This window comes from Heliangelus exortis, chromosome 13 (assembly GCF_036169615.1).
Source record: "Heliangelus exortis chromosome 13, bHelExo1.hap1, whole genome shotgun sequence".
Classification (NCBI taxonomy): Eukaryota; Metazoa; Chordata; class Aves; order Apodiformes; family Trochilidae; genus Heliangelus; species Heliangelus exortis.
In genome coordinates, this window is record NC_092434.1 from 18,071,524 (window position 1) to 18,093,584 (window position 22,061).

At 43.4% G+C, this 22,061-nt stretch overlaps 1 protein-coding gene across 18 annotated transcripts in view; it reads right to left on the bottom strand.

The window, feature by feature from the left end:
* Positions 1-22,061, bottom strand: part of CTCF (CCCTC-binding factor) — a 41,257-nt gene that overhangs the window by 12,889 nt on the left and 6,307 nt on the right. For 3 of the 18 annotated variants that reach the window (XM_071757186.1, XM_071757184.1, XM_071757187.1), the window contains 4 exons: positions 16,966-17,077; positions 13,657-13,751; positions 1,498-2,290; positions 675-845 (listed from right to left, as the gene is read on the bottom strand). In XM_071757186.1, the coding sequence (XP_071613287.1) occupies positions 675-845; positions 1,498-2,290; positions 13,657-13,710 (1,018 nt within the window). In that variant the 5' untranslated portion in view covers positions 13,711-13,751; positions 16,966-17,077. Of the gene's footprint in view, positions 1-674; positions 846-1,497; positions 2,291-6,783; positions 6,869-13,476; positions 13,784-16,965; positions 17,078-19,187; positions 19,268-22,061 lie in introns of all 18 variants that reach the window. The other 15 variants (XM_071757193.1, XM_071757191.1, XM_071757200.1 and 12 more) reach the window with 13 other exon arrangements.

Here is a 22,061-nt window from a genome sequence, read left to right on the forward strand (position 1 = left end):
CTTGGAGAACTGATACCTTTTCAATAAGGAAACAAACTCATTTGTGTGTCACTTGGTTCTTTCAAACCATCCAGTTAGACATAATGAGGCAGGCAGAGAAAATGAAGGATATGACTTGGGGTTTTTTTAGCAGAAAGGTCACAAAGGCTTAATTACAGTTGAGTTACCTGTAGTTTCTTACTAGAAGCTTATGAAAGGAGAAACAGAAGTGTGCTACAGTTTAGAGGAAAGTTCTATTGGTCTTGTCCATAATCTATTCCTTGGGGGCTGATTTTTTGTTTGTTTGGTTTTGTTTTGTTGTTGTTGTTAGTTTTGCTTTGGGGCTGTTTTTTTTGCTATTTTCTACCCCCTTACGTGTAGCTCCTCATTCTCATCTTACATTTCCTCCAGCAGCAGTGGCAATGTAAAGCTTAGAACTCAACTACTACTGCCCAAGACAGATGGAATATTTTCTGTAGCTTTTGGTAATATCAGCCCAAGCCCAGGACTGGCTTTATACCTATGCAGAGGATGAGCTTTGCACCTGTGCCAGGCAGAAACAAAAATGAGAAACGAAGAGCAGCGCCGCACGGTTTCTTCCCAGATTCAAGCCAGAGATGCCCTGGTTTTGTATCTGTTCTGATCCCAGAGCAGATCCTACAAATGAGAACAATGTATGCAAAAAGCAAGGGTACCTGTGTGAGTGTTGAGGTGGTTCCTCAGCAACGTGACTGTCCGGAAAGCCCTGCCACAGAGGTGGCACTTGTGTGGCCTTTCATCAGTGTGGCTTTTCATGTGCCGGTCCAAGTTGGAACGACGTGGACAAGTGTAACTGCAGAGTTCACACTGGAATGTCTTCTTTACACCTGGCCAGGAAGGGAATCATCTTTATTCTTGGCAGGACTGTGGTCTATCACATCACATACAAGATCAGCAGGGGAAAGGAAAGATTTTTGGAGGTGGAACTACTACAAGGAACCACCGTGTGCCATGGAATCCAAATGCAGAGCCCTAGGAGGAGCAGTTGCCTATGGCTGACTTCATTTGGTCTTCATTTTATGCCAGCACTCAGTGTTCCTTCTCTGCTCTAAAAAGGTTCCTTGATTTTCAGTTTTAAGAAAAGCTAAACATACCTACTGCTGTACTTTGCACCCTCTACTCCCTCCAACAATTAGAAAAAATCCCACAGAACTAATTATACTGTTGGTTCCTGTTGGGAACCACATGTACACAAACTCTTTACATACATATTGCAAAGAGAAGAATCTTTTAAATTGTAGTTCTTTGGGAATACTAATGGCCCAGCATCATTCTCAAGGAAAACAAGCTCCTTAATAACCCAGATGGAGGAGATGGGAGGTTTGCCCATGAAACAATACCAAGTGCTCTTATATAAAGTGTGACATTGGACATGTCAGCTTTACTCCCACGTGTATTTACTCAGCCACTTCAATCACATTGCAAGGTCCCACCATAACAAACACATTTTCAAAATCCACTTGCAGACAGGGAGCTTACCTTTCTTTTTAATTTTTGTTGGTTTGGGTGGCTTCATATTGCCCACCACCTTTTCTGCATTGACCTCAGACAACAAACCTTCCTGTTGCTCCTCTTCAAAGTCATACACAGAGACATCCACATCTTTGCCTTCCTCGGTGTAGCGAAGCTTACTCTTTTTGTTTTTCTTTGTTTTTTTGGCTGGTGGCTGATAGTCTGGATCTTTTTGCCAATTGGGATCTTCCTGTGGCTGAAGTTCACCTTGTTCCAGTGTCTCCACCTCACCATTTGCACCCACTTTCACTACTTGGAAGCCTTCTGGTAAAGGGAGGGTGTGACAGATCATGGGCTCTCCCTCTTGCAGGCCTCCTTTGGAAACCTCATTCTCATAAGCTCCCTGAAGTTCTTCCACAGATGTGGTGGCAACAGGTACAGTCACTGGTACAGGTACTTGGACCAGCTGAAGCTCCCCAAGGTTTATAGGCTGCTCTTCCATATTAACAACCTGAAGGGTTATGATCTGCGTGTCATCCACCGTAGCCTCTGTTTCTTGAGGGACTGCCCCTTCCATCACTTCAGTCTTCATCTGAAGAAGAGCTGGATCCAGCTGTTCCATCACCATCATCTGCACACCACTGTTGACATCCTGCACTACTTCCCCTCCATCTGCTTGGTTTGCTGGTAGATGACAAGCATCCTCATCCTGCCCACCTTCACGGCGCCTCTGATAGGTTTTTCTCTCTTTCCCCTTGATGAAAGTTTCTGATTCCTCCACAATAGCTTCGACTGCCTCACCTTCCATTTCACCTTCCTGCTGTAAAAACAAAGAGAATGAATGCCACACACCATCCAGTGCATCTTAACTGCACACACCCTAGAGGGACAAGAGCCTAACTGATAACAGTTGGCAGCAATGTGTTCCAACCAAGTTCAGAAAAGAGGATTTGAGAACTGGAGGGCTCCACTAGCCCACTGCCACCATAAACCATAAAATCACAGAACTCTGCCTGGAGGGAGACAACTGTATGGGTTTCTTGGAAAGGAAGGAAAGCAAAGAGGAGAGATTGAGTGCTATGCATGTGCTTGAGAAGAAAAGGCTTAGGGAGACCTTGTTATGATGTTCCAGCACCTAAAGGGCAGCTCCAAAGCAGATGGAGACTCCCTGTTTACAAGGAGTCCCATGGACAGGATGAGGGGCAATGGGCACAAGGTGCTCCTGGGGAGATTCTGACTGAACACAAGAGGGAAATTTTTCACCCTGAGGACAGTCAGACCCTGGAATGGTCTCCCAGGGGAAGGGGTGGATTCCCTCACTTGGGGAAGTTGGAAGTCTCAGCTCCATGGGGTGCTGGGACATCTCAGATAAACAATAATATCAGAAGGGTTGGACCAGATGATCCTGACATTCTGAGATTTTTCTATTCCCAGAGGGAAGACATACAGCAGTATTAATCCTTGTTGAGCTCCTTTAGTCCCTTCACATAGCCCAGCAATATCAGAGGCAGACTTTGGCTATAAATTAAAAAACCCTTATTGTTAAAAATCCAACCTTAAAGTATTACACTGGAGAACTGCCATATTTCTCCAGAAAGTACTAAAAATTAAGCACAAGAACTTAAATCTCACTTGTTTCATGTCAAACAAGTAGTATTTTCTGGAGGTTTAAATTTAGCTGAACACCACAAATAAAAAGTGTATTTCTTGTCAGCAGCCTGGGGTTCAGTTCCTGCTCCCACTGCTGGGCACTGCTGAGCAGAGCAGAGGAGGATGCAGGGTGCCCTCTTCAGGCCTAGAGGACCACAGCCAGCAGAAAAGATAATATTTTACCTTAATTTAAATTATATGGATTCAGAGCTGCTGGACTCCAGTGGTTCTCATGGGTTCAATCTACCTACACAGTCATAACCAAAGAATACTGAAGCTCAGCATTTTGGTGGGGCTTAAGTGCAGCTCTGAAAACAGCTGTGTCCCAGCACAACATGGAGATTTTCTTCATCAGAGCATTGTTCTCTGCACTCAGGCTGAAATAGGAAATTCCTGAATTCTCATCCTGCAGGAAGGTTGTTTCAAGATAAGAGCTGCAAAATGATAGTTTCTTTTAGCTGCTATGTTCTTTTCCACAAATGAAAATAATGAAAAGCATAGTAAAGGAGTATTTCTTAAGTCTACCTCTGCTTCAAGTGGTTGACTTGGGAAAAATGAGAGCAGATTCCACAACCATGCATCCCCTGCATCAGGATACAACTCACCATACCCCTCACCTAAGCACTAAAAGGTTACCAAGGTCAATTTTACTGCTGAAATAAGCATGAAAAATGCCATTTTCCTTAGGAAGCTTGTGATAGAAGTTCTGATTCCAGTTCCAGATTTGACAAGAGACTTCCCCACCGGATTGCTTGGCCTCTCAGACCAGGTAACAGAATCTATTCAACCTGTTTTGTGAACTCAACACTAAAAGTTTCACCCCACACTGCTTCCAAATTCCTACACTTCATCTGGCACACCCTCATTTTTGAAGCACAGGCTCCTCCCCAGCTGAAACCCAGCTGCCAGTCCTCAACAGAACCACAGGACATTGGGATGAGTTTTTATAGATTATTTGTTCTCTTGCCTCTTCCTGCCCCCTCCCTTCGTGCTGGCAGCTCAGTGCTGATGGTGGTGCCAGGGCCAGCAGTGGTCTCCAGGGGGCAGCCGATACCGACACCCAGCGGTACCGGCACCCGGCCCGCCCAGACCCGGCCCTCCCCCCCCCTGCAGCTTTGAGAATCGGAGCAAATCCATAGGGACAAGGAGCTGAAGGACAGGAGATGATGCCAGAACTGAGCACTCGGCAGCAGATGAGGATGGAGTCAGACTCTGCCCTGCAGCCACTGCAAAACAACCCCAGCAATTTTTAATTTTTTTTTTTTAATTTATTTTTTTCCAATTATCTCAAATATCTGCAGAGAGAAAAAGAAGAAGCAGCCTGTGCAGGAGACCAGGTCTCTGAACACTGAAAGGAAGGACAGTGCTAAACAAAATCTAATGATGTGGTGGATGGCTTGGGGGAATTGTAACACAAGATTTAAGATGGAGAAGGGGGGAATGGCAAAAAGCCACCTGCAAAGGCAAGGTGATTCCCTGGGGGTGCCTGGCAGAGATCAGCAGCTCTGACACACACCCACAGCTCTGAACAACTCCTGTGAGGCTTCCTGATGGATCTTCCCTTAACTGCCAGGCTGCTCCTGAAAGCCAGCCAGGAGGCCAAGGGCTGCCAGGGTCCTCCAGAGCTGTGGCAAAGCTTCACCTCAGGAAGAACACCTCAGGGGAAGAACAACACGATGTCCCAGTATAGGTTGGGGGCTGACCTGCTGGAGAGCAGTGGAGGTGAAAGAGACCTGGGGGTCCTGGTAGACAAGAAGATGCCCATGAGCCAGCAATGTGCCCTTGTGGCCAAGAAGGCCAATGGCATCCTGGGGTGCATTAGAAAGGGTGTGGTTAGTAGGTCAAGAGAGGTTCTCCTCCCCCTCTATTCTGCATTGGTGAGGCCACACCTGGAGTATTGTGTCCAGTTCTGGGCCCCTCAGTTCAAGAAGGACAGGGAAGTGCTTGAAAGAGTCCAGCGCAGAGCTACTGAGATGATTAAGGGAGTGGAACATCTCCCTTATGAGGAAAGGCTGAGGGAGCTGGGTCTCTTTAGTTTGGAGAAAAGGAGACTGAGGGGTGACCTCATCAATGTTTTCAAATATGTAAGGGGTGAGTGTCAGGGAGATGGAGTTAGGCTTTTCTCAGTGGTGACCAGTGATAGGACAAGGGGTAATGGGTGTAAATTGGAGCATAGGAGGTTCAAGTTGAATATCAGAAAAAATTTTTTTACTGTAAGGGTGACGGAGCCCTGGAACAGGCTGCCCAGGGGGGTTGTGGAGTCTCCTTCACTGGAGACATTCAAAACCCACCTGGACACGTTCCTAGGGGATGTACTCTAGGGGGCCCTGCTCTGGCAGGGGGGGTTGGACTAGATGATCTTTCGAGGTCCCTTCCAACCCCTAGGATTCTAGGATTCTATGATTCACCTCCCAGACTTGCACACCAGAAAAATCCTGGTCAGGATTTTTCCAGGTCATTCCCAGGTGAATATTCCTACAGACAGAGGGTTTCCAGCCTAGGGGTGAGGGCTGAGACCCCCGCGGGAAGACACTGGTCAAAGGATTCTCTGGTTGCAGATAAGCAGGGGGAGTCTGACAGCCAGAGAAAGAAAAACACCCCCCTATTTCTACCACCTTACTCTCTTGAAGACTCTTCTCTTCCCCTAGGGTGCCCTGTCGCCTGTCGCGACATCCCCGTGCGGCAGGCGGCCCCCGGCTGCCCTCCAGCGGCGACACCCGCGCACTGCAGCTCCTGCCACCTCCTCCGGAGACACAGAAACTGCAAAAAAACCTTCAGCTTCCCTCTGACCCTGACCTCCTGCACCCCAAAAATCCAGCTCAGGGATGAGCAGACACTCCTGGCTATTCCGTGCTGTCCCTGCCTGTAAATTAACCTGAAAACGAGTGCTTAGAAACCTGATTATGTTTTAAGGAAAACTTCAGAGCACTCCAGGTTATACTCACAAGGTACAAAAATACAGCATTATACAGGAGTCCAGACTGATGTCCTGGCCAGCTCAGTCTTGCCAAGATGGCTCCTCAAAAAGTGAGGATTTCCAAATGAAAATACTTCTGCAGCTGGGGGGGACAAAGATCCTCTAAGCTTCTGAGAAAGGGAGGTGAGGCAGGATGTGATGTGCAGGCTCCCCATGAAACACCCTTGTTTGAGAGGCTCCATACATTCCACTCAATCATTCTGCCTTAAAAGCATTTTTCAGCTTTCTTTGGTTTTTGAGGGGTTTTCTGGTTTGTTTTTTAGTGTTTGTTTTGGTTTTGTGAGGGGTTTTTTTTGTTTGTTGCTTTTTTTTTTTGTGTGTGTTCATTTTGCTTTGTTTAACTCAATCCTCCTTTTCCACAAAGAAAGGAGGCTTTTCCACAAAAAAACAACTTTTTTCCTCAACGGGGCTTTTAGAGGGAAGTTTTAAATATACTGAAAGAGTCATCAGAAGATACCATCAGCTCACTGAATATGATCCTGCAGCTTGCTGAGGATTTTCCATTTCCACTCATTTTAACAGAAGGCAATCTCCTAAACTTTTTTTTAGGACTTGTACTCCTAAACATCACCCAGCCTACTTCTGAAAAAAAGGCTCAGATATTTCAGAGGATGCATCATTTGCTACAACTGAGACCATTATAGCTGAAGGCTAGAATAAAAAATGCTGAAGGCATTTTGTCTTACCATTCTCCCAACCTTTTATTTCTGGCTTTTCTCTTCAGCTGTTACTGTACTTTATACCAATAGCTTAGCTCCACATTGACTGAATCTAAAAAGGAAAACAAAGCAGTAGGTTAAAAGAATATGATTTGGTAAATCAGGACTGAAGTAAGTTCAGGAAAGCTTCCAGAATAAGGAGAATGAGCAAGGAAAAGACCAAGAAACCACCAAAATTCCCATATTCTAGCACCATGAGACACTGTGTCACTGCACAACTCAGTGTGCTGTCACCATCCAGTTCATCAGGTCAAAAGTTGATGTCCAAATGACAGATCTAAGCTTTTGCAAATAACTGAAGGGCAGCTCACCTGAAAAGCTGGAAGAAGCAGAAATAAGACAGGGTATGCATTTGATGCACCTGACATCTTATTCCAAAGAAAAAAAAAAAATCTTAAGAGAAAGCAATTCAAAGCTGAGGAAAAGTCTCAGCCCAAGTGCAACACAATATTTTGCCATTCTAGGTCCCTTCCTCAAGGCATTTGTCTCAAAGGTATAAACTCCTAAAACTCAGTGGTTTAAGAACACTTCCAGTACAGCAAGACCAAAAACCACAGCAACAAGAGAGACAGCATTCAAATAATCCATCCCTACAAGATTTTAATTGTAGGAGCATAGAGACAACTTGCTGTGGATGTCAATTCAGACACTACAAACCCAGAGACAGATATTTATGTGGAAGGACAACCAGTGCCACTGAATGTTTTCCTAGCTGGGCTACTGATAATAAAGCCACTGTCACAAAAAGGCCTTTGCCTGCCTCTCAGTCAACCTTAAAAAAAACCCAAACCACAAAAAAAAAAAACAACCAAGCAACCCTGAACTGCATCAAGTTTCACGGACCAAACAACAGCAAAATATTTCTTTTTGTCCAAACAAACAAAGATTAAAAACTGTGGTACATTCAAAGCAACTAAAAACCTGATTTAGTACTGTCATAGATAGTCCACAAGAGGAAGAAAATAAAATATCAGTAGAAACAATGAAGCCAGATGCTAGCTGTCAATATATTTTTGGCATTCATAAAAAAGCCAGAACGATCAAACAAGTATCAGCCCCTACATCAGTGCAATTAAAAAAAATAAAAATCAAACCCCAAAAAATAACACATTCAGACTTTGAACTCAATCCACACAAAAACCCAACTCCAACATTGTCACAGCTTTGGTGCTTAGGGATTAGCCACTTATTGAAAGTAATATGGGAGTGGAAATAAAGCATTAGAGATTTATGTTGCTATAAACTGGAAACTTTTGACAGCTGAGGCAGGAACAAGCAAAAACTTCACCCAAGAGCCTACAGTAATGCAGTATTTCTGCTACCTAAAGCAAAAGAATGATTTTTCTTTGAAGTGCAGCCAACAGGGTTTAGGGACAAATGGACATTTTCTCATTTTTTCCTGCTTGCAGTCAATATGTCTGTCTACATAGAAATTTAAGGACATCAACAGATCCAAAGTAATTACAGGAGCACTTGGCACCTCTCCTTTCCCTCCTGGAACAGCCCCATCTTTCCCTTAAAAAGCCTCCCAGTAAGCAAGAACATTCTCTTGGAATTTCACAGGTAGGCACCCTTTGCATTTCCTCCAGCAGGGCTTCCCTGAGAAGAGATGAACATGGCATGAAGACAACTTTTTTCCAAAGGAAATAAATATATATAAACCACAAAGTGCAGCCTCCCAATCTCCTGGGTGTACTAACAGCAGCCCTGAGAGGCAACAAACCCAGAACAGGAGCTAGGTGCATGTCCAACTTCTCTAAACTCCCATCCCTGGGTTTAGAAGCACACCAATTCTTGCTCCATACAGTGGGCCACTAAAATAAAATAAAATAAATAAAAAAAAAAAGCCAAATAACTGGGGAAGTGTCATGAAGATGCTCAAGAAGCAATGTGTAGGGTCACACACTCCCAGGAACTTAGCAAAATATACAGAGCTTTTAAACTCAAGGTGGTTCTAGGAGGAGTTCAGCCACAGCACCACACTCCAGAGGCTCAGCTGAGCCCCAGGGTTTTCCAGAACTTGGATTCTCTACAGAGAGGCTGAAATTTCATAACTCTCATCCCATTCTATGGGTAATTGCCAACAGAAATAAGGAAGATTCATCAGGTAGAGTTACTCAAGCATCCCATTATAGATTAAAGAATCTTGTGTTGAGTTCTTCCAGAACAGGTGTAAGAAGGAACCAACTTTTTCTTCTTTTCAAGATAAGCCTAGGAATGTGGAACTACTTGGCAAAGCCCACAGAACTTGAAGGAACACATAGCACCCCATGAACTCTTTCTGGGAGAGTTTATTTCCATGGTGCCACCACATGCAAAACATGAAAGATTTACTACCAACAGCAGAAACCAGAAAGTTGGGATAAGCTTCCTATATTATTTAATTTACTCAAGCCAGAAACTTGAAGTGTTCATTTGCCTACAGCATAAAATTCCAAATCTCTTGGTTTTGACTGCTATGCCCACCTCCAGCTTTTCTCATTTCCTCTTTGCCACTTACACCACTGGCACTGAAAAACAAACCAACAAAAAATACACAAACAGCTATTACAGCTTTAAATTAAAAAAAAAAAAAAAAAAAGGCTGTCTCATTAATCCACTACTACAGAATTACTTTGAAAAAATGTTTCAGCATCTCAGAGAGAGTCAGAAAAAGCAAGAGGATGAGTGACAGAACTTCCATGGGGTTCATAAATGCTTGTGCCTTTTGTATGTACAAGAAGCTGCCTGTCAATATGAAGAGGCCCCAAGAAATGTATTAAAAACCCTACAGGAATCAACCTGCAGCTGCACACATAGAGCTGTAGAAGGATGATGTCCATAAATACCAACCCTGCAAAGGGGAAGGGTGCAGACAGACAGCTCTGGCAGTGCCTGGGCCCTGCTGGTGGCTTCCTCCAGGAAGAAGAGTACATCCTTGCAGAGAGTGCTTCAAAGCTTTTAAGTGGATCCCTGCACTAAATAACCATCTAAAGAAACCCATCTTTCTCCCCATTAACAAGAAAGAAGATCAGATCCTTAATTTGCAGCCAAGAGAACACTGCCCTGCTGCTCAAGAGCTCCTCTCACCTCCTCCCTTCACACCGAATCCTTCACTCACCACAGGGAACTTCCTGAACCACAACTAATTCCCAACAATTGCAGGGAAAACCAGTTAATTATGCTAAAACATGTCTGGTTCTTGATGGGCTTCCCCATCTTCTGCAGAGAGAGGTCAGGGAGCAGATGTTGAGTTCCAGGACCCTGGGTTCAGCAGCCAGGTGGCTGCACTGAGCTGTGTCCCTCTGCTTCCTGTCACTTTGTCACCCTCAGAGCACACACTGGTGACCCTGCTTTCCCTCCAGCACCCTCAGAGCACACACTGGTGACACTGCTTTCCCTCCAGCACCTTCAGAGCACACATGGGTGACCCTGCTTTCCCTTCAGGACCCTCAGAGCACACACTGGTGACCCTGCTTTCCCTCCAGGACCCTCAGAGCACACACTGGTGACACTGCTTTCCCTCCAGCACCCTCAGAGCACACACTGGTGACACTGCTTTCCCTCCAGCACCCTCAGAGCACACACTGGTGACACTGCTTTCCCTCCAGCACCCTCAGAGCACACACTGGTGACACTGCTTTCCCTCCAGGACCCTCAGAGCACACACTGGTGACCCTGCTTTCCCTCCAGGACCCTCAGAGCACACACTGGTGACACTGCTTTCCCTCCAGCACCCTCAGAGCACACACTGGTGATCCTGCTTTCCCTCCAGGACCCTCAGAGCACACACTGGTGACCCTGCTTTCCCTCCAGCATCCTCAGAGCACACACTGGTGACCCTGCTTTCCCTCCAGCATCCTCAGAGCACACACTGGTGACCCTGCTTTCCCTTCAGGACCCTCAGAGCACACACTGGTGACACTGCTTTCCCTCCAGGACCCTCAGAGGGCACACTGGTGACACTGCTTTCCCTCCAGCACCCTCAGAGCACACACTGGTGACACTGCTTTCCCTCCAGCATCCTGCAGCCCTCAGCCTCACAGGCAGCTTGTGGGCACCCTCCTGTCTCATGTCAACACCACTGAGCTGTGACCAAACACACAAACTACTGGTTTATTCTGTGAGTTGGTAACTGAGAACTAAAGTCACCTTCTGCTCAGGCTTTGGTGAACGTAGCACAGCTTGGGACAGTTTTACCAACAGGAAAATTCACCTTTTATCCACCTGAACTCCCAAGAGCAGAGCCAAGCCATCTCCCCAGCTACAGGACACTCATCACACACAGCTACTGGGGTGCAGACTGACTCAAAATAAAGTCAAATCAAATAAAGTCAAAATACAATATTTCTACAACTACCTCCAGCCTTTTTTTTTTTCCCCTTTCCTCCCTCCTCTCCTCCTGTAACCTACAGAAGCCTTCTGCCTTCTGCTCCCACCTAGGGATGTTGGCAGAGCTCTTTCAAACACTGATCATGTCTCAAGAAATAATTCAAAGTGATGAGAACCTCCAGCCAGTGCTGAGCCCTGTTTTTCAGTCAGCAAGTAGCACACACTGGTGATTTTCTGTAATTATTGAAGATGAAGTTAACTTGTTACTTTGGATCAAGAGGGTCCTCCAGAAGGGAACTCAAGTCCCCACCTTTCCTCAGCTGTTGTGCAGAACAAGCTCCTAAATCCTTGTACCTGATAGCAGCAAAAAGGCCCCAAAAATCATGGCTCTTCCAGAACTAACACTGCTAATTCTGCCAGAAGCAGCCCTGGCCTGCAATGGAGAAGAAAGCATAATGCAATAATGTCAACTGCTTGAACTTGCATTGTGAAGAAAAATAATCATTTTTAAAAATTAATCTTTGAAGTTACTGACAACAAATCCCACACATATTCAAGTGGGTTACAAGTAGCTTTTAACTTGATGTGGAAGCCTTAAAGAAGGAAGCATTTCAGTTTCACTTCTGGGTGTGTGATTTTTTTTTTTGTTTTTCCTTTCAACTTGGAAAATTAACTCTACTGAGAAGGTAGCAGGGACAATTTTAGCAAATATTCTTGTTCCATTCTTCCTTAATTTCTCCTTCCATTCCTATCTAGCATTCTTTTAAATTTTACTTTTAATTTTTTCCTTTTTTCTTCCAGTAACTGCTTATGCAGTCTCATAGATGATCCCACCTCTTTAGTGGAACACAGAATTCCCCACTGAAAGTGGAAAAATTGGCATTAAAGAGTTAAACATTTCCATATCAGCCATCTTTGTTACATGTTTCCCTTTAATATATTAAGGGAACCCATTTTGCTAAAGTGACAGCTCCTTCTAGGAGGACAACCATTCAGTTTTATCAGGTGTAAAATACAGAAAGATTCACACTTTAGAAGTAGCAGTCAGAGGAACTGATTTTCAGCTGATGCCAGACCATAAAATTAATCAGTCCCTGCCTTTTACAGCTCTTCATGATATGGAAGTGATGAAGGAGCTCCTGAAAGACCACTGGAATACTGGAAGGTATTAAGTTAAGAACACTGGAAAAATATTTAAAGTTAGAAGTGCCTGTAAAACTAATTTCCACAGAAAGTAACATTATAGGTAAATTTTGGAAAAGGTTAGTAATGTCATCAACAAGTATTTGTGGTCATTCTCACCCCCTCACACATTAATTTAGGCTCTCAATGAAGCTAGGAGCAAACTACTAACAGAAAAAAATGGTGTTTGTTCAAAATCAGTCTGATCAGAGCCCTGTTCTTTGGCCATCTGATGTTGCAGGATATTGAAATGGCACCACCAGACACAACCACACCTGAAAAGAGAGCAGTGCAACAAGTTTCATGGCATTCTGGAGACTTCTTAGTAAGGTGCAAGCATTTGGATTTTGTTTTCCTCTAAGCCTTCACCTAGATGAGTAAATATCCAAGAACAATCTTGTGAGGAACAGCTATTCCTTTTCTATTTCACCAAGTATTCATTAATTAGTGATTCCCTATGTGAGCAAGGGAATCCAAATCAGAGGAGCAGGAAGTGCTCATCCCTGGGATGGTAACATGGATCCTGCCCCACCACCATCATCAGTCACCTCACAAATTACACCCTGCTGCAGAGGAGGAAAACTCCAGTCAGAGGCAGCTTGTTTAATGTCAGGCTGTCAAACAGAGAGGGGTAATTTGCTGTTATTGCAGCAGGGAACAGGAAATACCAGGAGAGCTTTGAAAACACTTACAGCAGAAGGGTGGTGGACAAGACAAACTCCTGGGGCCTAAATTAAGTCATCCTTGCTTTTGAATCACTGATGGCAGCAAGGTTCATCTGAATTAATCAGAGCTGGGACAGACGTAAACAGAACCAAGCCCAGGTGAACCCTGGACAGTGGTGCTCATGCTGAATTTTTCAGCACTTTAATCTAATTTATACATCTAATTAATGTAGATTCACGTTTCAAATATTCTTATACATTAACCCTGTAAGTGCTTTTACAACCAACCTTCAGTGTAGATGAAGGAAAAGAGAATTCCCAGACAGGCACCTGACCTTGGAGGAAAAACCTTTCTGCCTAAGGCCCTATTCCCAAACACACTGACTCCATCAGAAGCCAGCCCAGCCACTTGTCCCCTCCCACATCATGTTCCTCGGGTCAGCAGAGGCTTTTCTAAAACTGCAGCTAACAAGTCAGGAAACTAATCCAGGCCAGAACTCACCCAGCCAAAAAGATACTTATTTCCATCCAGACCAGGTCTCTGGTGTGCCCAAACACTCAGGCCAGCCAAAAGAGAAGCAGGGCAAGAGGGTTTCTTCCAGCACAGCAAAAGCTTTAAGTGTTCAAGAAGCTACTGCCTTGGCATGGAACACATCCCACACTTTAAAACCCCTTAATTTACATTTATGTTCTTGATGCTTCTGCACTTCTGCCTGGACTGATCTGTTCTCTTCATGCTGGCTATTCTTCATGCAGCTCTTGATGTCAGAACACACTCTGGAACAGAACAGATGAGGTGCACTAGTGAACTACAGAAAAGAGAAAGGGAAGAAAAAGGGGGGTGGGTGGGGGGAGCACTGCTTGGATGTTTAATGCTTAACAGGAAGTGTTCCCACACCTCTAAGAAGTACAGCACTGATAACTACTTGAGAAACCCTTCACAAAAAGCTTTAAACAAAACCAAGAGTATTTTAATGGGCTTTAGTACTTCTTATCAGGAAGAATGAACTCATTTTACAAACTCTCATCTCTACTTCTTCTCAAACTCTTTAGGATTTAAAGTTCTTACAGGCTAAAACTCTGTATGCCTCGTACCAAATTCAGATTGCACTGGGACATTTCAGAGCTGTTCAATTTATTTCAGCTGTATTTCTGTACTGTGGAATACCAAATCACAATACAAGAGCAGTTTTGGTTGCTAAAAGGGTGTAAATTAGAGCAAGTTACTACGGTCCATGAAGCAAGCAACACTACCAATAAAGTAACAAAATCAGCTCTAACAGACTTCTGACCTTGTTAGTGTGAGAAAGAACATCCTCAGCTCACTGAAGAGCTGTGAAGCTTCCTTATTCTAATCAATTAAGAGCTTAAAATATTCACATTCATGGAACTGAGATATTTACAAGACAGCAGATTATTTCTCATCTGTGAGCTTTTTGAGTCCTCAGTGTGCACACATGCTAAAAACCCTACAAACAGTAAGCAGCTCCACAGGAGCAATTTTAAAGTGAGGCACACACTTGCTGCACTCAGTGATGCAGCCCAAGCAGTGCTGAATTTCACACTAATTCTACCTTCTTTGAGTTGAAGTACCTCTCCCCCAAGTTCTTTTGTCATTTATTGAGTCCAAGGGACTCAAGTCTGGACTCTGGCTGCATTTTTTCCTTGGCAAGTCCATCTTTAATATTTTATCAGCTTCACTGTGGATAAGTTAGTTGGAGCTGTGGATGCTCAGTGAGACTGAGCTGTTACAAAAAACATTTGATCTATTTAACACTTCCTCTGTAAAAATCCCATAGAATCTATACATTAATTGACCATAAAAAAGGATGCCCAGAGAATGGGAGGGGTTTGCACCTCCACTTAGGGCACATTGAGACTGCTGGCACAAGCTGCATCCTTGCCAGGTTCTGTGCTGGTGAGAGCTCATGCACAGGGAACAGCCATGGCTGGTACCTCAGTTTGTATTCCTGACCTGTGTCCCTGCTAGGAGAAAACTGCCAGTTCCTAAAACTTCAAAACTTGCAAATTAACACTGAAAAGTCCTTAAAGAATAAAGGACTTCTCAATTTGGAAAACACTTGATGCAAAGTTAACACCTCTTGCACAGAACTGCATCATCTCAGAGGTTTTGTGGCTGGACAAGACACACCACAGCTCCTCTGTAGAGCACATTGAATTGAACAGATGCATCCTTCAGCTACTGCTTTTATGGAAAACTTGAGTTTCCCTGGAATTTTGATTCAAGAAAGAGTTTTCTTCACATTTTCAAAACCTCACCTTCTACTTGGGAAACGACTTAGCAGTGGAGATGTGAAACAAAGCAGTAAATGTAGTTTTTTTCCACACTACAGGCAACACAAACTGAGGAGAGTTTACAAGGGTATCTGGTGGGTTAATGCACAGCACAACCATCACTCTCCTCTCTTCACAAACTCTGCTTGAGGAAACAGCTGACTGGAGTTTCTTAAAGTTCTGGAGCCTGCAGTTCAGACACTGCTCAAGGAACATCAAGACTACAAACACCAAACCCAAGAATAAAGTTTCCCAGCACTATAAACATCCACCCTTCAATGCAAGGGATACCTGCTCTGCTCCACTCCACTGTAATGTCCTGGAGGGCCATTCCCTCCTTTTCTGGAAAGATGGCCTTCTCCTCAGTAATCACCCTATTTTCATGCATTGCCCCTCAGCTCAGGAAGGAGCTTGAGGTGCTGGAGCAGGTCCAGAGAAGAGCAAGGAGGCTGGGAAGGGATCCAGCACAAGTCCTGTGAGGAAGGGCTGAGGGAGCTGGGGGTGTTGAGGCTGGAGAAGAGGAGGCTCAGGGGAGACCTCATCACTCTCTCCAACTCCCTGAAAGGAGGTTGGAGCCAGGGGGGGGTTGGGCAGATATCAGTGGGACAAGAGGGCATGGACTAAAGAATTTTTTCCTAATATCCAACCTAAACCTCCCCTGGCAGAGCTGAAGCTCTGCCAGGGGAGGTTTAGGTTGGATATTAGGAAAGAATTCTTTGCAGAGAGGGTGATGAGGCATTGGAATGGGCTGCCCAGGGAAGGGGTGGATTCTCCATCCCTGGAGATATTTCAAAAGAGCCTGGATGTGGCACTCAGTGCCATGGGCTGGGAACCACGGGGGGAGTGGATCAAGGGTTGGACTTGATGAGCTCTGAGGTCCCTTCCACCCCAGCCCATTCTATGATTCTATGATTAATTCCCATTCCAATTATATGCTGGAGGACATTTGGATAAGGTTTGGTAAACCTGATGGAAAAGTGGGATAAGCTGGAGATTTAAGTGCTCCACATATCCTGAGCTGACACACCCTGAGAAGAGCCCATCAGAGGGCTGTCCAAACCCTGAGATGCTGGTGCACAGACAGGACAGGAGCAGACTGACAGTGCCAGCTGTGAGAAGGCCAAGGGGAGATCCTCCTGATACCTTCAACCAGCAGGTGCCAGTCTGTTTGAAAAGGTGGCTCTGGGACAAGGACAAATGGTAAAACAAAATCCTGACCTACAAACTGCACTGGATCAGACACTGCTAACCAGAGAGAGCCAGACTGCTAACACAGCAGGACACACATTCAGGGCTGCTTCCCTTCTTTGAATCTGGTGGAGCTGCAGAAAACATCCCTAAGGATTTGTCTGCACAAGCCACTCAAATCAGATGTCTCCAAAAGCACTGCAGATGTCATGCCAGGCAAGCCAGACATCTGAATATTTGACAGTTTGCTCTATCATACTGTCATGGAAGCTGCCAAATTCTTCTTCAAGGAGGTCAAAATGCTGGTAGAAGAGGCAGAAGATGCAGCTGCCTCAATAGGATAAAACTATTTCGACACACACTACAGGAGCCAAGTATAATAAGCTGCTCTGGGCTCAGTTAGTGCTCTAGAAGCTCAGAGTAGGTAGGAGTCAACACTGGGCATTGCTAAGCAGAAAGGAGTACATTGATATGGAGGGTAGGCAAGGATCAAGTAATCAAGCAGTACCTTTTGAGCATTCAGTATTGCCACGGAAGCGATAAATCTCTCTTCAAAGCTCAGAAATGGCAGTAAGATATATAATCAGCAGGAATGCTGGGTAACACTAACTTCTTCCATCCTCCAAAAAGAAAAGAAAAGAAAAAGATTTTAGTAATCTGATAAGCTTCGACTAGCCTTCAAAAAAAAAATTTTTTTTTTTTTTTTCAAACTGTAAGCTGAAAACTCCTGCAACGTGTCTGAAGGGTTCTCTGGCAGTACCTGCAAACAGCTCAGGAGGACACAAGCTACTATTTAAATGTAGCACTGTTACACTTAGGTCAGGTTCCTACAACCCAAACCAGGGAGACATTTTCAATTCAGCAGCATTTCCTGTTTTAATTTTAAACTTCTGCACGTTGGAGATTATTTCAAGGTATCAACTTTGCAAATCAAATACAAGGAGACAGAGAAACTGCATGAAAGGACAAAGATTGGCAAAAAATGACTCCTGGTTCCACACCAGTGAAAAGCTCTGCCAGGAGTCAGTCCAGAGAAAGGTTGTTTCTTTCATCATTAAACAATGGGACAATTTAATTCCCTTGATTTTACACATACAAAGTTTACTGCTCTACTTTAAAAGAGAAAAATATTTTTACAAATATCCAAATGCTGCCATTAGTACTTGTGGTCTCAACTAGCAGAAAGCCTCTACTTCAAAATATTTTCAGGCACAGCTCCACAAAGCAGCCTTAGCTTTAGCCCATTCACTTACATCCAGTTGCCCCCTTTTTTTGGAGGGGGGGAAACAAATTCAGCTGACCAGCTCCCTGCCCAGCAATGCAACTTCCAGCACACAAATGCAAGGAGATGAGGTCACAACAGCCCTAGTGCAAGCCCACTTCAATTTTCCAGGGAAGCCATGACTTTTACTTCCCTAAGTGCATTGGCATCATTCCCAACACAGCAAGAGCTCTGGAGTCACTTGGACACCTTTTAGCAATTTTTTTTTTTCCTCAACCTGTCCATTTCTCCAACATTAACATAAAAACTGCCCCACAAGGACAGCCCCATGTCCATCCTGTCCAGCAGGGAGGGACAGTACAGGGACATCAGGCAATCTGTGGTTTACCACCCCCATCCCAGTGCCCAGCCATGGGATTAAGGATCTCAGCCTCTGGACCCACAGATCCCTTTCTGAGCCTGTCTTCAGTCCCTTATCAAAACAGGGTTGCCATCCATTGTGGTGGATTTGCCCTGCTCCTCCTACAAGGCTCACCACCCAATTCTCCCTGAAAAGCTGGTTTTGAGTGGAAGGAACCACACTGCAGGATCTGACTGACACAGAGGGAATTTCTGCCAAGAGCCCTGTTTGCCTGCTTCCAAACAGCCAGGAGACAGCACAACTGCCACACTCATCAGGAGCTCCTGCTCAGGTTACCACCCAGAAGGGCACCTGGATGACAGGCAAGTTAATTCTGCAGCCAGGACAGGTCTCAAGCTCACACTTCCCCTTCCCATCTTTAACTTCTGTGATACATGGAATATACTTTCAGCTTCCAGCAATCTCCACCTTGAGATGCTCAGTCCAGCATCAGGCTGTAACATCCTGGAGAGCTCAGAAAGCATCAAATACTTGTGTCAAGTCTCCTCACGTGATGCATTACCAGAGCTCAGAATTAATAAGTGGTGTTTACTCCTTCCACAGCTTTACCCTCCCTAGTTTCATTCCTGGTAACTCAACATCCACTTTAAAACAAGAATAACTACACTATAAAATAATTTCACCCAATACATGTAAATGCAACATATAAAATATGAATCAATAAACAATTTTATGTAACATAAAATAAATAATTTTACTAATCTTCATTTTCTAAAGTAGATTCAGTACCAATATGTAAATGCAACATATAAAATATGAACCAATACACAATTTTATGTAACATAAAATAAATAATTTTACTAATCTTTATTTTCTGAAGCAGATTCAGTACCAATCACCCTACTCCATCCTCACTGAGCATTTCCCACACTGGGAACTGGGAAGAAAGAGCCCCTTTAGGAATGCAGGATTAGGACTGACTGAGCACTGCTAACTTGGTAGCCAGCAGAAGCTGAACAGGAGCCAGCAAAGAAGCAAGAGTTCCCCCCCTCCAGCAGCTCAGGGATGCTACAGCCACAGAGCAGGGGTTTCAACACTCACAAGTCTGGACTAAATATTGTGACAGATCTCCAGTATCTATCAGTACCTGTTTATTCTCTCCTGTTCAGGTGGTGTTGCTGGTTTGATCATGTTCTAGATTTCTAAGGAAAACTCCTAAAGCCACCCCTGTTCAAAAAAGAGGGAAGCTGGTGAAAAAGGAGCTGCTCCCCATCTTTTTTATTTAGAATGATCACCCCAAGAGTCTGACCTCTTATGAATTGCACTTCTGTAAATGTGTGTGAAACAAAAGAACTTCTATCTTACAGCTGGCTGAGGCCATTTTTAGAATTTTGCTTGTTCTTGATTCAAAGATGTTAAGAAATTACAAAATCCACAACAGCTCCTCCTATGATAATCTAATGGGGTTTTTTAATTATGAAAAGCTTAGCCTTTTAATTTGAAATTATCTACCTACAGATTCTTGTGTTTGTCAGCAAGATTAAAACCAGCTCATTAATATCCAGCATTGTCTTGCCAGGGAGAGCTCCGAGGCCTCTGATCAAGGCACCTCTCAGTTTTGCAGAGAGGCTGCAGAGTGAACTCTGAACACCTCTCTGCATGGCATTATGCCCCAGCTCACCATCAATCCAGAGACTAATCCTCCTCACAGACACTCAGCTGTTTGGTTTTTAAGTGGTGATGTCACAACTGTCCACAGTACTCTGGTAAGAACTCCAACCCTTCCCAGAAAGGCAAGGATAAATCTCCAGTCATTCCATTAAGGCACCTGAGAACTCCATTAGCTTTTATGTCACCTTCTCAACTCATGGTCAAGCTGTTTACCCACTGCAAAAGCTCCAAAATGCAGTTCAGCCCCTGCTTTCTAGCCTGCCAGGTGCCTTCTTCATTTAAATGCAGCTCAACAGGTCCCACTGCACCTGAGGATCCTGCTGGCTGCCTTTCTGCTCCTCACCTTTCCAGGAACCATAATTTGATCATGGAAAAGTTTTAAATGAACAGAAGTTTTGCACCAACAAAATCAGTAATAAAACCAAACTGTAACAAGCAATTACTAATTTTTTCCTGAACACCCATGGAAACTGCTCAGTCCTGTACACCCCAAACTATCCAGAATCAAATGGTATTTACTGATATTCAGTATGAATTCTTCAGTTCTGCAAGGTCCTCAACACTGAGACACCTTTAACAAAAGCAAATAATAAATTTCATATGCTCTTTTTTCATTTAAGTGTTATTTACTAGGATTACTTACATATTTTTCTCCCCTCCTTAACTAAATTAACTAAATATGCTCTTTTTTCCTTTAAGTGTTATTTATTAGGATTAATTACATACTTTTCTCCCCTCCTTAACTAAATTCTGTACTAGGAATAAATGGGAGAACTGGTAATAGGAACTATTTTTTTTCCTGAACATCCATGGAAACTGCTCAGTCCTGTACACCCCAAACTATCCAGAATCAAATGGATATTCAGTATGAATTCTTCAACTCTGCAAGGTCCTCAACAATGAGAGACACCTTTAACAAAAGCAAATAATAAATTTCATATGCTCTTTTTTCATTTAAGTGTTATTTACTAGGATTACTTACATACTTTTCTCCCCTCCTTAACTAAATTAACTAAATATGCTCTTTTTTTCTTTAAGTGTTCTTTATTAGGATTAATTACATACTTTTCTCCCCTCCTTAACTAAATTCTGTACTAGGAATAAATGGGAGAACTGGTAATAGGAACTAGTTTTTTCCTGAACATCCATGGAAACTGCTCAGTCCTGTACACCCCAAACTATCCAGAATCAAATGGTATTTAGTGATATTCAGTATGAATTCTTCAGTTCTGCAAGGTCCTCAACACTGAAAGACACTTTTAACAAAAGCAAATAATAAATTTCATATGCTCTTTTTTCCTTTAAGTGTTCTTTATTAGGATTACTTAGACACTTTTCTCCCCTCCTTAACTAAATTCCATGCTAGGAATAAATGGGAGAACTGGTAATAGGAACTAGTTTTTTCCTGAACATCCATGGAAACTGCTCAGTCCTGTACACCCCAAACTATCCAGAATCAAATGGATATTCAGTATGAATTCTTCAATTCTGCAAGGTCCTCAACACTGAGGGACACCTCTAACAAAAGCAAATAATAAATTTCATATGCTCTTTTTTCATTTAAGTGTTATTTACTAGGATTACTTACATATTTTTCTCCCCTCCTTAACTAAATTAACTAAATATGCTCTTTTTTCCTTTAAGTGTTATTTGTTAGGATTAATTACATACTTTTCTTTCCTCCTTAACTAAATTCTGTGCTAGGAATAAATGGGAGAACTGGTAATAGGAACTAGCTTTTTCCTGAACACCCATGGAAACTGCTCAGTCCTGTACACCCCAAACTATCCAGAATCAAATGGTATTTAGTGATATTCAGTATGAATTCTTCAGTTCTGCAAGGTCCTCAACACTGAGACACCTTTAACAAAAGCAAATAATAAATTTCATATGCTCTTTTTTCATTTAAGTGTTATTTACTAGGATTACTTACATATTTTTCTCCCCTCCTTAACTAAATTAACTAAATATGCTCTTTTTTCCTTTAAGTGTTATTTATTAGGATTAATTACATACTTTTCTTTCCTCCTTAACTATTCTGTGCTAGGAATAAATGGGAGAACTGGTAATAGGAACTAGTTTTTTCCTGAACATCCATGGAAACTGCTCAGTCCTGTACACCCCAAACTATCCAGAATCAAATGGATATTCAGTATGAATTCTTCAGTTCTGCAAGGTCCTCAACACTGAGAGACACTTTTAACAAAAGCAAATAATAAATTTCATATGCTCTTTTTTCCTTTAGGTGTTATTTATTAGGATTACTTAGACACTTTTCTCCCCTCCTTAACTAAATTCTGTACTAGGAATAAATGGGAGAACTGGTAATAGGAACTAGTTTCTTCCTGAA